Source organism: Sorex araneus, chromosome 2, assembly GCF_027595985.1.
Source record: "Sorex araneus isolate mSorAra2 chromosome 2, mSorAra2.pri, whole genome shotgun sequence".
Lineage (NCBI taxonomy): Eukaryota > Metazoa > Chordata > Mammalia > Eulipotyphla > Soricidae > Sorex > Sorex araneus.
In genome coordinates this window covers 250,005,891-250,021,672 of record NC_073303.1, presented here as the reverse complement: position 1 = coordinate 250,021,672, position 15,782 = coordinate 250,005,891, and the positions used below count along the sequence as shown (strand labels likewise).

The following is a 15,782-nucleotide window of genomic DNA, read 5'->3' as shown; positions in this document are numbered from 1 at the left end:
GTTTTTTCTTTTTCTTTTTCTATCCTTTCTGGGCAGGAGAGATAGCACAGCGGGTAGGGCGTTTGCCTTGCACGCGGCCGACCCGGGTTCAATTCCTCCACCCCTCTCGGAGAGCCCGGCCAGCTACCGAGAGTATCCCGCCCGCACGGCAGAGCCTGGCAAGCTCCCCGTGGCGTATTCGATAGGCCAAACACAGTCACAACAAGTCTCACCCTGGAGACATTGCTGGTGCCCACTTGAGCAAATCGATGAAAAACAGATGACAGTGCTTTTCTTTCTGGTTTTTGGGCCACACAGGCTGTGTTCAGGACAGACTCCTGGCTCTGTGCTCAGGGATCGCTCATGGCAGGTCTCCGGGGATCGAACCCAGTTGGCCACATACAAGGCAAATGCCGCCGCCCCGTCCCCCCTTCCCTCCCCCCTGCCTCCCCCACTGCACTATCGTTCTACTCACTCTGCTTTTGCTCTGGCTTCCCCTCAGAAGCTCACTTTTTTTTTCTTGCTTTTTGGGTCGCACTCAGGAATGCTCAGCGGTTATTCCTGGCTCTGCACTCAGGAATTACTCCTGGTGGTGCTCAGGGGACCATATGGGATGCTGGGAATCGAACCCGGGTCGACCATGTGCAAGGCAAACGCCCTCCCCGCTGTGCTATCACTCCAGCCCCTCAGAAGCTCTTTGAGGCAGGCTGCAGTCCCCAGCACGGGGGACCCAAGCCCGCTCCCACCCCACCCCCAGCCTTTCCTAACACCCTGGACCCCCTCTCTCGAGGGGAGGGGAGTCAGCAGCTGAGGGCCTGCACCCCACCACACCCCGCCTCCCCGTCACGCCTCTTTCCTGGAAGCAGATCTGGGGGTGCAGGCAGACCGTGGTGACATTCACAGTGATCAGACCGTGGTGACATTTGGTGTCGAGAGTGGAATTCCTTGGCGGGCGCCGAAGGGACAGTGAGAAGAGATGAAGATTCCGAGGCGGCAGCCTCAGGGTTGCGGGACGGGGAGGAGTGTGAGATGGCGACTTTCTAGAGCTTTCTAGAACAGCTGTGGCCACATCCCGCCCACCCGAACCCCACCACGAGGGGTGGCTGCAGGAAAAGACCCCCTAGGCCTGGCTGAGTCACTGACGCCCTCCCGTCACAGGGCTGGGCTGAGCGAGTGGGTGACTGCAGCCCCACTTCCTGTGACAGTGGTGGATGCTGGGAACCCCCCCCACAATCCCCGCAGGGCTTAGTGTTTTTGGGGGGTGCATACTTGACGATGCTCAGGGCTTCCTCCTGACTCTGCACTCCGGATCACTCCTGGCGGTGCTCGGGGGGGCCCTCTGGGATTCCAGAGGTGGGATGTGGGTTGTGCACGGCAAACGCCCTCCCCGCTGTCCTATCTCTGCAGCCCCAGAGCTGGTTCTGATGGGTGTCCACCTCGGGGAGCCCCGAGATTGGGCTTTGGAGAGATGGGGCCCGCTGTCCCAGCATCCCTCTGGCTCACCTGGGCATGTCCTTGCACTGAGGAAGAGCTGTGTGTTGGCTGAGGTGCAGCCCCTCGGTCCTCTGACCCCCCCCCCAGGTCAGGCCACCAGCAGCTGTCCCGTCCCCTTCCTATGCCCTGCTGTGGTCCAGCACCTTTGGGAGGTGGGTGCATGATTCGTAGTCCCTGGGGATCCCCACAAATCCAGGGTGGGGGGCATCTTATGTTCCTATGTCAGGACATGTCATCGTACTACTGACATGTAATGCAGTGGCACCGCATGTGTGTGTGTGTGTGAGTGTGTGTAGGAGTGTGAGTCTGTGTGTGTGCGTGCACATCAAGTACCCCATCGCAATGCTGTTCCCAACTCGACTCCCCTCCCCGCACTTCCTGCTGCCCCCTCAGTCCTGCCCAGCCAGGAACTGTGCGTCTGACGAAACACGGCTGCAGCCGCGTCAGGCCTGGGGGACATCAGGCCCGCAGACGGGTTAGTCTAAGAGGAATCCCAGAGTCTGGCCCTGGTGCATGATGGGATAGAGATGTGCAGGCGGCCCCCGGCCCGTCTGCTTGCAGCGTGTGACCTGGGAATGATGTGAATGTCCAAAGGGCCTTGGGCAGGGACAAGGTTCCCCACCCCCACACACACATGTGGCTCCTTGAAGTGCTCTTGGGAGTCAGAGCCTCAGTGCAGCCGGGAGGGCACTTGCCTGGCTCGCGGCCGACCTGGGTTCGGTCTCCAGCGGCACCGCCTAAGAGCCTCCTTGGAGCACTGCCAAGAGTGGCCGCTAAGTGCAGAGCCAGGGGCAAGCCCTGAGCATCGCCAGCTGTGGCCCCAAGATGAAAGAAAAACAACCCCAGGGGCTGGAGAGACAGCACAGCGGGTAGGGCGTTTGCCTTGCACGCGGCCGACCCGGGTTCGAATCCCAGCATCCCATATGGTCCCCTGAGCACCGCCAGGGGTGATTCCTGAGTGCATGAGCCAGGAGTAACCCCTGTGCATCGCCGGGTGTGACCCAAAAAGCCAAAAAAAAAAAAAAAAAAAGAAAGAAAAAAAAAAAAGAAAAACAACCCCAGAGTGGTCACAGGGGCCCGAGACAGAAGCGCGGTGGTTCTGTGGAAGAGAGTTGGCTGGTTGGTCACCGTGTGGCCGTAGCATGTGTGGGTGACCGGGACGCCCCCCTGCAGAGCTGTGGTGGTGAGGGCCACGTGGGACTGCGCTGGGGGACACGAATGTGTCCTGTGGTATGTGGGGACCTGGAATGGGGGGAGGGGGAGCAGGGCTCTTGGGGTGATAGTTTGCCTTGCACGCGGCCAACCCGGGTTCAATCCCTAGCTGGCATCCCGTAGGGTCCCTGCAGCCCCATCAGGAATGATTCTTTTTTTTTTTTTTTTTTTTTTGCTTTTTTGGTCACACCTGGCGATGCTCAGGGGTTACTCCTGGCTCTGCACTCAGGAATTACCCCTGGCGGTGCTCAGGGGACCATATGGGATGCTGGGAATAGAACCCGGGTCAGCCGCGTGCAAGGCAAACGCCCTCCCTGCTGTGCTATCGCTCCAGCCCCAGGAGTGATTCTTGAGTGCAGAGCCAGGAGTGAGCCAAGGAACAAAGAAAGAAATTTTGCCCTTTGATGTCTACCATCCTATTACATTTTCAGAATGCAGTTGGAACTCAGATGTTCAAACCGGGAAAGGGGCCTGAGCCCAATTGGGAAGGAAGGGCAAGAGAGGAGAAAAAAAAAATCTTACTTTGGGTCAACGTCTTGGCCCAGGGGCTGGAGCGATAGCACATTGGGTATGGCGTTTGCCAACCCGGGTTTGATTCCCAGCATCCCATAAAGTCCCTCGAGCACCGCCAGGAGTGATTCCTGAGCGCAAAGCCAGGAGTAACCCCTGTGCATCGTCGGGTGTGACCCAAACAGTAAGGAAAAAAAAAAGTCTTGGCCCAGCATCCCGTAACACGGGCGGGTCCTTCCAGCTATTTTTTACACCCCCTGCTGTATATGCTTCAGATTTTCATTTTTACGTCTTTTGTGGAGGGGAGGGGGTCACTCCTGGGCTTGATTCTCTGCCACCTGTTTTGGCTGTCTGCCACTGCAGAAGCTTTAGGCGGTGCTAGGTGTGTGTCTGCCTTTCTTTCTCTCACAGAGATAGCACAGCAGGGAGGGCGCTGGCCTTGCACGCGGCCGACCCAGGTTCGATCCCCGACATCCCCCCCTAGGGTCCCCCGAGCACCGCCAGGAGTGATCTCTGAGCTCAGAGCCAGGAGTCGGCCCTGAGCATCACAGAATGTGGCCCCTAAACAGAAACAGAAACAAAAATATGATAAAAAGAAGTTAAGCCCAGTTTGGCAAGACAGTGCAGCGACAGCCTGGCTGGTTTAATTCGCCCCTGCAACAATGTGGCAGCTTGGTGGCCTTCCGTCACTGACGCTCAGATCCTGCCCCCCCCCCCCCCCCCCCCCGCCCGGCTGGAAGGCAGCCTGCCCGGGTTGGGAGTCTTCAGGGAGAAAGCCCTAAAGTGAGGCTTGTCTGTCATCCTCATGCGTTTTCCCTGACGTGCAGGTGAGAACGGCACAGACGTGGTGACACAGACGTGGGACGGCGCCTGGCGTGAGAATCAGACGGTGAGTACGTCACGGCCGCCTCCTTCGCCCTGGGCTGCTCATCGCGCGCACGTCAGGCCCACAGCGAGCCTGACGATAAGGGTCACTTCACTGCTGGAAGGAGAAGGGACGTCAAGGGGGAGGGGGGAGGGGTGCTCCGCTCATCCCTGGAGCTCCAGGTGGGCCAGTGGGCTAGGGAGGCCCGAGAAAGGGATACTTTGTATCACTCCCAAGCACCCACCCACCCACCCACCCACACACACACATCCCATGCCCGCTTGATAGAGATTTTTTGTCTTGAATTTAAAACAAAACAAAAGGGTGTGTGTGTGTGTGTATGAATTTTAGGTAAAACATGTCGGGGTGGGGCTGGAGCGATAGCACAGCGGGTAGGGTGTTTGCCTTGCACGAGGCTGACCCGGGTTCGATTCCCAGCATCCCATATGGTCCCCTGAGCCCCGCCAGGGGTGATTCTTGAGTGCAGAGCCAGGAGTAACCCCTGTGCATCGTCGGGTGTGACCCATAAAGGAAAAAAAAAAACATGTTGGGGAGGGGCTAGAGTGATAGTACAGTGGGGAGGCCAGTTGCACACGGCCAACCTGGGTTCGATCCCCGGCATCCCACAGGGTCCCCTGAGCACCGCCAGGAGTGATTCCTGAGTGCAGAGCCAGGAGTCAGCCCTGAGCATCGCTGGGTGTGACCCAAAAAGAAAAACAAAACAAAACAAAACAAAACACCACGTCGGGGGAGCTGAGAGGGCAGCAAGGCCTGGTACCTGTGCTTGGTCCAGGTCCACTCTGAGCACCTCTGGGTGGGGACCAAGCACCCAAAGAGAAATGTACCTTGGGAAGCTTGGCCCCAAACCACACTTTCATTTGAGTGCCAGCGATGCCTGCAGGAAAACAGAAGTCGATTCGAGCCCCGCTCTCTGGAAGTCACCACTGTTAAAACGGTTTTCTAGAACAAAAGGGTGTTGGAGGGGGGAAGAGGCGGTGGAGGCTGCCTGGGCCGTTTCTGGTCAGACTTGGTTTTGATGTTTCGGTTTTCTGTCCACACCTGGTGATGCTCGGAGGTTACTCCTGGCGGTGCTCAGGGGCCCCATGGGATGCCGGGCATGGAACCCCGGCTGGCTGCATGCACGGCCAATGCCCTCCCCGCTGGACTGTCTCTCCAGCCCCTGTGCTGATACTTGGTTTTTGTCTTGGTTGGAGGAGTTGGAGGGTGGGACATGCAACCTGGTGGTGCTCAGGGCTGGCTCCTGACTCTGCTCAGGGCTGACTCCTGGCTCTGTGCTCAGGGCTGGCTCCTGGTTCTGTGCTCAGGGCTGACTCCTGACTCTGTGCTCAGGGCTGACTCCTGGCTCTGTGCTCAGGACTGACTCCTGGCTCTGTGCTCAGGGCTGACTCCTGGTCCTGTGCTCAGGGGATCACTCCTGATGGGACTTGGGCAATTCTATGCAGTGCCGGGGATCAAACCAGGGTTGGCTGGGTGCAAGGCTAGTAGCACCTTAACTCCCGTGCTCGCTCTTGGCCCTCCTGGTGATAGGATCCGTGGCCTGCTGGGGTTGGGTGGGGTGGGGGCTCCCCCAAGAGCTAGCAGGAGGATCAGGGTCTGGAGGGGGCCCTCGGCGATGTACTTCCCACCGTAACCAGCGGCCATCTGCTCCCGGCTGTGTTCGTAGCTCACGTCCCTGGCACAGAACCCGTGGAAGGTCACCAGCAGGGGACTCTACATCGGCCTCTCCGTCACGGCAGCGGTGCTGGTCACTGTCCTGGTGGCCCTGGTCACTAAGAGTAAGTCCTTCTAGCCTGGAGCCCACCCTGGGCCTGAGACGGCGGCTCCCCGGGGCTCCGCGTGGCGGCCCTGGTCCCCTCTCTCTCTCTCTCTCTCCCTCCCTCTCTCTCTCTCTCTCTCTCTCTCTCTCTCTCTCCCTCCCTCCCTCTCTCTCTCTCACCCCTTCTCTCTTCTTCTTCACTTGGGCCCGTGGAAAGCGAAGGGGAATACGGGGGATGAGGATTCTCCGGGGGAGAAGGGGCACACAGGGCCACGAGGCTCGGGTCACGAGTCAGCTTTGCCCAGCACCCCCTTCCGGGTCCTCCCCTCCTCCCCCCTCCCCCCTCCCCTGCTCTCCCTTCACCTCCTCTCCAGAATGGAGCGGAGGGCAGTGGAGGGAACAGGGCAGGTGTCCCCTCCTGGGTCACCCGTATGGGGTGTGGGTGGGTGTGGGGAGAGCGAGACAGTCCGACAGCACCCACAGACAGCAGAGACGTGGAGGTGAGGACAGACTTTAACACTTTGGGCAAAGGGACCCCCCCACACACACTTCTCAGGTGTGTAAAACTTGCTTCCGTTGTGGCCGGAGCCACAGCACAGTGGGGAGGGCATTTGCCTGGCACACGGCTGACCCGGGTTCGACCCCCAGCATCCCATAGGGTCACCCAGGAACCTCCAGGAGTAATTCCTGAGCACTGAGGCAGGAGTAACCTCTGAGTATTGCCAGGTATGACCCAAAAAGCCAATCAAGGGGCTGGAGCAATAGCACAGGGGGTAGGGCATTTGCCTTGCACGTGGCTGACCCAGGTTCGATTCCCAGCATCCCTTATGGTCCCCTGAGCACTGCCAGGAGTGATTCCTGAGTGCATGAGCCAGGATTAACCCCTGTGCATCGCCGGGTATGACCCCAGCTCCCCCCCAAAAAAAAGTCAATCAAACACAAAACTTGCCCCAGTGAAAGAACCACAATTCCTCATTTTCCCCAATCAGGTTTTCGCCACACCTGTGATGTGTGCCCCACCGCACGTAGAGAGATGTTTCCATCCATGGAAAACAGTTTCTGTCACAGCTGGCCCCAGACTTACTGACCAGCCCTTAGCGGGGAAGGGCCCTGTCCCGGCTAGTTTTAAAATTCATTTTGACAAATGGTCTCGGGCTGGAGAAAGAGTACAGTGGATAAGGTGTTGGCCCTGTATGCCACCGGCCCGGGTTTGACTCCCGGCACCCCATAGGGTCCCCTGAGCATCTCCAGGAGTCAGCTCTGAGCACCGCATATGACCCAAAAGTCAAAAGTCGTCTTGGTTTTTGTCCAGGGGCCACACCCAGCAATACTCAGGAATCCCTCCCAGCCAGCTCGGGACTATATGAGATGCTGGGGATAGAACCTGGGTCGGCCACACGCAAGGCAAATGCCCTCCCTACTGTCTCTCCTGCCCCAAGGAGTTTTGTTGAAATCCTTTGGGATTCTGTTCACTTTGGGTTTTGGGGTTTGGGGGATTTGTTTGCTTGTTTACTTCTTGGGGTCACACCCAGTGATGCTCAGGGGTTACTCCTGGCTCTGTACTTAGGGATCACTCCTGGAAGTGCTCTGGGGACCCTATGGGATACCAGGGCATCAAATGAGGGTCAGCCGCATGCAAGTCAGACCCCCTACCTGCTGTACTATTGCCGACCCGTCTATTCACTTGAAAGTAAGAGCGTGTTTGGAGAGACCTTCCGGAACCTTCCATTGACGCACTTCCTTTTCTTCTCCCCCATGCAGAGCACTTGCTCCTGAGGAGGAAGCAGCAGCAGCTGAGGTAGGTGGGGCGGGTTGCACCTCGGGGTCCACCCGGCTGCCGCTCAGGGAGGTTCCTCAGCGCCTCTCTTCATCCCCGTCCTGCCCTCTGCCCGCCTCTCTCCCAGTCCTCAGCACTTCCTGTTTCGTTTCCCGGGTACCCACCGAGAGTTTGCCTCTTTCCTCACGGAACTATCCAGGGTCTCATTCAGCGCATAATGCGGGGATGTGAGTGGAAGGTCTGGGGTCTGCCAGAGAGGTCAGCCCAGCAGGGAAGCCACCACAGGATCTGTCTGTCTGTCTGTCTGTCTGTCTGTCTGCTCTCTATCAAGAATCTGCGCATCTGCATGCTCTCTCTCTTTCTCTGTCTCTCTGTCTCTCTGTCTCTCTCTCTCACACACACACACACACACACACACGCATGCGCGCGTTCTCTCAAACTTGACTCACACTCACACATTCATACGAATACACTTGTTCACTTGTACACACACTGATGCATATCATATTCACAATCTGACACTCGCACACTCATTTATACCTGTACTCACATCCACACACGCGCTCCCATATGTACTCACCGCACTCACACTTTTTTCCTACATGCACTTTCATTGCTAGACTCACTCTCACGCACTCACGTCTACACACACCACATTCAGTCCTGTACCCGCTCACACACACACACTCACACCGATCAGTACGTACTCTCACAGCACCAGTATGCTCACTGTCATTCATCCACATTTATCACACTTGCAGTCTTCTCTACTCTCACACGGACACACTCAGACATTCATAGACACACGCAAAACACCAGCACACTCGCTCTCATACACCAGTCATTACACGCACCAGCCCTAGAAACGCTCACTCATGCTAACGCATTCCCACACACACTCATACACATTCATATACTTGTGTATATACTCACAATACTCATACTCTCTACAGGGAAAAGCACCCTTGGTGCTGATTGTCATCCGTTCCCTGTGAACTTTTAAATTTTTATTTATATGTTTTTTGTTTTTTCTTTTTGGGTCACACCCAGCAATGCTCAGGGGTTACTCCTGGCTTTGCACTCAGGAATTACTCCTGGCGGTGCTTTGGGGACTCTATGGGATGCCAGGGATCCAACCCAGGTTGGCCACGTGCAAGGCAAACGCCCTCCCCGCTGTGCTATCGCTCCAGCCCCCTTTATATGTATTTTTATTAAAAATATTTTTCTGGGTTTTGGGCCACATCCAGTGATGCTCAGGGGTTCCTCCTGGCTCTGCCCTCAGGAATTACTCCTGGTGGTGCTGGGGGACCCTATGGGATGCCGGGGATTCAACCTGGGTCAGCTGCGTGCAAGGTCAACGCCCTCCCTGTTGTCCTGTCGCTCTGGCCCCTTAAAGGTCCACTTTGAAGCACATGCTTATCCGGGAACCTACTCCAGAGAATGTTGTCAAATAGAAGCAAGAAAAAATGCAAAGCCCAACCCCACAATGCAGAGAGCAAACATTTCCCGGTGATGTCACTGGGACCCCAGGCCCCGGACCCTTGGATCCTCCAGGGCAAATGGCATCTATGCTGGGGTCAGATGTTGGGCTTTTTTTTTTTTTTTTTTTGCTTTTTGGGTCACACCTGGCGATGCACAGGGGTTACTCCTGGCTCTGCACTCAGGAATCACTCCTGGCGGTGCTCAGGGGACCATATGGGATGCTGGGGATCGAACCTGGGTCGGCCGCGTGCAAGGCAAACGCCCTACCCGCTGTGCTATCACTCCAGCCCCAGATGTTGGGCTTTTTAACTGTCCGTCATTCACTGTATCACTGTCATCCCGTTGCTCATTGATTTGCTCGAGTGGGCACCAGTAACGTCTCCATTGTGAGACTTGTTACTGTTTTTGGCATATCAAATACGCCACGGGGAGCTTGCCAGGCTCTGCCGTGTGGGCAGGATACTCTTGGTAGTTGCCGGGCTCTCCGAGAGGGGCGGAGGAATCGAACCTGGGCCAGCCGCATGCAAGGCAAACACCCTACCTGCTGTGCTATTGCTCCAGCCCCGTCAGTCATGAATGAATTAAATTTCATCCGTTGGACTTTGCCATCTTCCTTGACTATACTGGTGACTGAGTTCTTACATCGGTCTTATGATCGTTATTACATAAATGACGGTATAAGTATTACGGCCGGTGGTGGTCCTTTACTCAGTCGTTTGACTTTGTAACGATTGGTCATTAGCTTAAGGACCGTGAAACCCAGATGGTGACTGTGACACAGTGTTCTGGGCGGGCTGAGCATGGGGACAGTCGCCAGTTCCCAACTGTCACATTCTGAGAGTGGTGTGTGCTGGGCCCAACACCCCAGAGCATGCTCGTGAGAAGGACGCCTCGGTCCTTGCTCCCACATTGGATCTCCTACACCCCTTGAAGACAGGAAGTAGGTCATTAACCGGACTTAAGAATCTACTTCAGGGGCCGGAGCGATAGCACAGCGGGGAGGGTGTTGCCTTGCACGCGGCCAACCCGGGTTCGATCCCCGGCATCCCATATGGTCCCCCAAGCACCGCCAGAACTAATTCCTGAGTGCAGAGCCAGGAGTAACCCCTGAGCATCACTGGGTGTGACCCAAAAAGCAAAAAAAAAAAAAGAATCTGCTTCAGGGCTGGAACGATAGTACAGCGAGGAGAGCGTTTGCCTTGCACGTGGCCGACCTGGGTTCGATTCCCAGCATCCCATAGGGTCCCCCGAGCACCCTCAGGAGTGATTCCTGAGTGCAGAGCCAGGAGTAAGGCCTGTGCATTGCCAAATGTGACCCCAAAAAAAGCAAAAAAAAAAAAAAGGAATCTGCTTCCTTGCAGAGATGGGAGAGGGAGCTGGAGCGATAGTTTAGCTGTGAGGACGTTGGCCTTGTATGCAGCAGACCCGGGTTCGATTCCCAGCATCCCATAGGGTCCTCCAAGCACCGCCAGGAGTAATTCCTGAGTGCAGAGCCAGGAGTAACCCTTGAGCATCGCTGGGTGTGACCCAAAAAGAAAAATAAATAAATAAAAAGAAAGAAAAGAAAATCAAATTAAGGGGCCAGAGCAATAGTACAGTGGGGAGGGCATTTGCTTTGCATGTGGCCAACCCAGATGCAATCCCCGGCATCCCGGAGGGTTTTCGATCCAAAAAAGTAATTAACCGGGGCTGGAGTGATAGCACAGCGGGGAGGGCGTTGGCCTTGCACTTGGCGGACCCAGGTTCAATTCCCAGCATCCCATAGGGTCCCCCGAGCACTGCCAGGAGTAATTCCTGAGTGCAGAGCCACACCCGGCTGTGCTCACAGCTGACTCCTGGCTCTGCTCTTGGGGATCTGCCCCACTCCCGGTGGGGCTCGGGGGACCCAGTGGGGTGCTGGGGGGTGCGTTGAACCCAGGTTGGCTGCATGCTCAGGGAGCGCCCCCCACCCCCGCCCCCCGCCGGCTGTGCTACCGCTGACCCGGCTGTTTCTCTCTGCAGCATGGTGACCCTGCACGGCCCCCCGATGACAGCCCTGCAGAGCGCGGCAGCGGCCCGCGTCCGGGCGGAGGACAACATCTACACAGTGGAGGACAACCCCTACGTCGTGGACTAGGCCCCAGGCCCCGTGGACCCCGGCACCCCCGCTCCTGGGGTCCCCGGCACCCCGCTCCTGGGGTCCCCGGCACCCCGCTCCTGGGGTCCCCTCCACCCCGCTGGGGGGCTGTGGGTCGTCGGGGACCCCAAAGGAGAGTCACAAGCACAACCCCCACGCCTGGAGAACCGAGGCAGGACACTTGCACACACTCCTGCGGGAAGCGGAACATTCTGGAACTGTAGATTCACTTTAGACACTCCTCTTCCCCGCCCCCGCCTCCCTCCACATCTCTTAAGAGCCCCTTTTCGGGAGAGAGGCCAGGAACTTTCAGCTCGGGCACCCCATGCACACAGGGGGGTGGAACCCCGGCACGTCCGTTTGTCCTGGGGAGCATTTCAAGATTCCCCGTGTTTCCCCATCTCGAGTCTACCTGGAATTATATCTGGGAGAGTCTCCCTCTTTTTTTTTTTCTTTCTTCTTTCCCCCTCTGGTTTCCGAGCGGGCACAGAGATGGTCTCATTGGATCTTGAGCTGGGGGTGATGTCGCCGTGATGAGCAGCTGGGTCCCTCCTGGACCTTTGAAATAGGGGATGCGTCACACTTCCGGGGACCTGCCTGGACCAAGTGCCAGGAGGGGCCCAGCAGATGGGGGTAGGGGTGGGGAGAGAGGGGGTGCAGGCAGGGACAGCAGGGATGATGCTGTGAGCACTGAGCCTTTGTGCACGCAGAGACCTGTCAGGCCTTTCGGGGGAGACGCAACTGTCCTGCGTGTGAGATAAAAATCTGCCAGAGGGGGCTGGAGCGATAGCACAGCAGGGAGGGCGTTTGCCTTGCACACGGCCAGCCCGGGTTCAAATCCCAGCATCCCATATAGTCCCCTGAGCACCGCCAGGGGTGATTCCTGAGTGCAGAGCCAGGAGTAACCCCTGAGCATCGCCGGGTGTGACCCAAAAAGCAAAAAAAAAAAAAAAATCTGCCAGAAGGGGCAGAGGGGATCCAGGGCGATAGCCCAGCGGGGAGGGCGCTGCCCTTGCACGTGGCCTACCCAGTTCGGTCCCCACTGGCGCCCCATAAGGTCCCTCCTGCCCCCCCGCCCCGCCCCGCCAAGCCCCGCCAGGGGTGACCCCTGAGTGCAGAGCCGGGAGGGAGAGTCCTGAGCACTGCCGGGTGTTGCCTCCAAAACAAAACAAACCCCAGCGTTGGCGGGGAGCAGGTGGCTGCTCTCGGGGGGCCGTTGGCTACGGAATGATGCTGAGTGCTGCTGCTGCTGCTAGGTGTGCAAGGGTGGCTGCTTTCGAAGGAAATCCAAAACGGCCCCTTGGAAACGCTGTGAAACGTTTCTGTTTGGGGGCTGGGGGGGCTCGGGGGATGAAAGGGTAAAGGGGCCGCTGTTTAAGTGCCTCGTAATTTGTAACGCTGAGCCTTTTCTTCCAGTTTCGGTTATACCGAGGCGGGTTGGCCCCCAGATGCGAAAGGTCAGACCGTTAGTCACTGGAACCCTCGCTTGGAGACCTGTGGGTCCCTCAGCCTGGGCACCTGGGGAAACGCTGAGATGATTCACACACAGCAGCCCCCGTCACACATCTGAGTGTTGGGGGGGGGGCGGGAAACGCCATCTAAGGTGATGGTTTCCCAGGGAGACAGGAAGTAGACACGGGCCCGTCATTTGGAGGAAAGGTCATTTGGAGGAAAGGGTGTGTGTGTGTGTGTGTGTGTTGAGGGGGGAACTCCCTACAGGGTGTGTGTGTGTGTGTGGCGGGGAGAGGAAACTCCCTACAAGGCCCCGCCTGGCCCAGCGTTAGCTCAGTCCCCTCACTTTCGAATTCACGCCTCAGGGGTGTGGGGCTCTGAGTCACGCCAGCTCTGGCTGCCCAGGAAAGACCCCAGTCCTTTGCGGCCCTGTGATTGCCACCGCATTTTTTTTTCATTTTTGCTTTTTGGGTCACACCCGTGATGCTCAGGGGTTCCTCCTGGCTCTGCACTCAGGAATTACTCCTGGCGGTGCTCCGGGACTGGATGGGATGCTGGGATTCGAACCCAGGTTGGCCGCGTGCAAGGCAAACGCCCTCCTCGATGTGCTGTCGCTCCAGCCTTATCACCTCATTTAAGGGTCAGATCCTAGCTCTGTTTCCTCTTTGGAGGGGGCATTTGGGTGCCCAGGGCTGACTCCTGTTTCTGTGCTCAGGGATCCCTCCTGTCAGTGCTCAGGGGACCCAGTGGGGGTGGGGGTGTTCTGGGATCAAACGGGTCAGCCCCATGGTAAGGCCACGTCTGAGCCCCTGTTGTATTTCAGTGCCACCCCCCCCATACACACACACACACACACACACACACACACACACACACACACACACACACGCTCGCGCGCGCGCGCGCGCTGTTTTCCGCCACTCTGGCCTGTGATGCACAGAAGGTTCTGAGTCTCTGGTCACCTTTACCTGAGCCAAAACGGCTCCAGGCTTGTTTGAAACCCACGAGCACCACCAACCCCAGGACCTTGAGCCGTCTTCTGAGAAGGTCGGGGTGCCCATGGGATGGGACAGGAGGGGCAAGTCGGCACCAAGCACAGGAAACGCAGAAACTCCGGAGAAAGGGAGCTTGTTCCCGGCAGGATTCATCCCAGCGTTCTTGCACGTGTGTTTAGGAAGTGACTCGGGCGCTGGTGTGTTTTTTTTTTCTGGTCACACCCGGCAATGCACAGGGGTTACTCCTGGCTCTGCACTCAGAAATCACCCCTGGCGGTGCTCAGGGGACCATATGGGATGCTGGGAATCGAGCCCGGGTCGGCTGCGTGCAAGGCAAATGCCCCTCCCCACTGTGCTATTGCTCCAGCCCCACTGGTGTGGTTTGAGGATGTATGATACCTTTAAAAAAAATTTTTTTTTAAATCAGGCTGGAGTGACTTAAACAGCGGGGAGGACACTTGCCGTGCACGCAGCCAACGTCGATCCGAGGATCCCCCGCACCGATTAACTCAAGGTCCCCGAGTGAGCCCTGAGCCTAGAGCCAGGAGCGGCCCCCTGCAAAATAATTTAAAATAAAAACAAAAAGGTTTTAAATTTTATTCGTGGGGGTGGCCTTGGGCCACACCTGGTGATGCTCAGGGCTGGCTTCTGTCTCTGCTCAGGCAGGGTGCAAGCCCCCCCCCCCCCCCCGCTGTATCATCATTCTGGACCCTCTTCAAAAAATTGTTTTGATGAGCATCTCTTTTCTGGAAAAGTTGGCAAGGGCTAATCTGGTTCTCATGCCAGCACTCACGATGGAGTCTGGGTTGCAGGGAGGGAAGAAGAGATAATTAGTGAATAATACACACACACACACACACACACACACACACACTTTCTCTCCCCTCTCTCTTCTCTCTCCCCCTCTCCTCTCCCCTCTGTCTCTCCCTCTCCCTCTCTCTCTCTGTCTCTGTCTCTCCCTCTCCCTCTGTCTCTCTCTGTCTCTCCCTCTGTCTCTCTGTCTCTCCCTCCCTCCCTCTCTCTCTGTCTCTCCCTCTCCCTCTCTCTGTCTCTCCCTCTTCCTCTCTCTCTGTGTCTCTCCCTCTCTCTTTCTGTCTCTCCCTCTCCCTCTCTCTCTGTCTCTCCCTCTCCCTCTCCCTCTGTCTCTGTCTCTCCCTCTCTCTGTCTCTCCCTCTGTCTCTCCCTCTCCCTCTCTCTCTGTCTCTCCCTCTCCCTCTCTCTCTGTGTCTCTCCCTCTCCCTCTCTTTCTGTCTCTCTCTCCCTCTCTCTCTCTCTCTCCCCTCCCCTCCCCCTTTCCCTCCCCCCTGAGAATGTACCAGTCACATAGGCGACATTGCATTCGGTTTGTCTGCACACTTTTGTTGGCTCTCAGTTGGAGCCCCTGAAACCGCCGAGAGTCCACCCTCCCCCGATCCGCCTCAGCGTCCGGGCTAGGTGTGTCCCCCTAAATGCTGGTGGACCTTGTTGTACTCATCCCCAGGGATGCGCCGCGCCCGCCCTCTGCTCCTGGCCGGGTTTGTACACGCCTGCATGAATAAAAGAACCTCACGTCCCTTCTGGAGATGACTGGTCTCTGGGGGGGGGGTGGGGGGAGATGGGGGAACCCGCGGGTGCTGGCGACGGAGCCCAGACTCCCGGCCAGGGGGCGCGCAGGGCGTGGGAGTCAGACTCTGCCCAGCACCCAGGCACGGCTCTGCCCTGCCTTTGCCCCTGGGCTGTCCCTCCTGGGGAGTATCTATCTGCCGGTACTTGTAAGAGTGTCTGCGTCCCCAGGTGTGACCAGGCTGAGTCTGTGCTCGGGGATATGGCCTGGGGCACGGGGTGGGTGGCAGCTTGGTTGGGGGCCACACGACCGGGGCTCAGAGCTTCCTCCTGGCTCTGTGCTCAGGGATCACTCCCGACCAGAGGTGGTGCCCAGGAGCCGACCTGGGTGAGCTGCAGGCAAGGTAGATCACTGTAGATCACCATCATCCCGTTGCTCATCGATGTGTTCGAGCGGGCACCAGTAACGTCTCTCATTGTGAGGCTTGTTGTGACTGTTTTTGGCATATCCAATACGCCACAGGGAACTTGCCAGGCTCTGCCGCACGGGCTCGATACTCTCCGTAGCTTGCCGGGCTCTC

At 57.5% G+C, this 15,782-nt stretch overlaps 1 protein-coding gene across 3 annotated transcripts in view; it reads left to right on the top strand.

The window, feature by feature from the left end:
* The window catches only part of LOC101541526 (hepatitis A virus cellular receptor 1 homolog), a 32,941-nt gene extending 21,202 nt beyond the window's left edge, over positions 1 to 11,739 (top strand). For 2 of the 3 annotated variants that reach the window (XM_055127865.1, XM_055127863.1), the window contains 4 exons: positions 4,023 to 4,084; positions 5,745 to 5,856; positions 7,599 to 7,635; positions 11,098 to 11,739. In XM_055127865.1, the coding sequence (XP_054983840.1) occupies positions 4,023 to 4,084; positions 5,745 to 5,856; positions 7,599 to 7,635; positions 11,098 to 11,212 (326 nt within the window). In that variant the 3' untranslated portion in view covers positions 11,213 to 11,739. The remainder of the gene's footprint in view (positions 1 to 4,022; positions 4,085 to 5,744; positions 5,857 to 7,598; positions 7,636 to 11,097) is intronic. The other variant, XM_055127864.1, reaches the window with a different exon arrangement.
* The last annotated feature ends 4,043 nt before the right edge of the window (positions 11,740 to 15,782 follow it).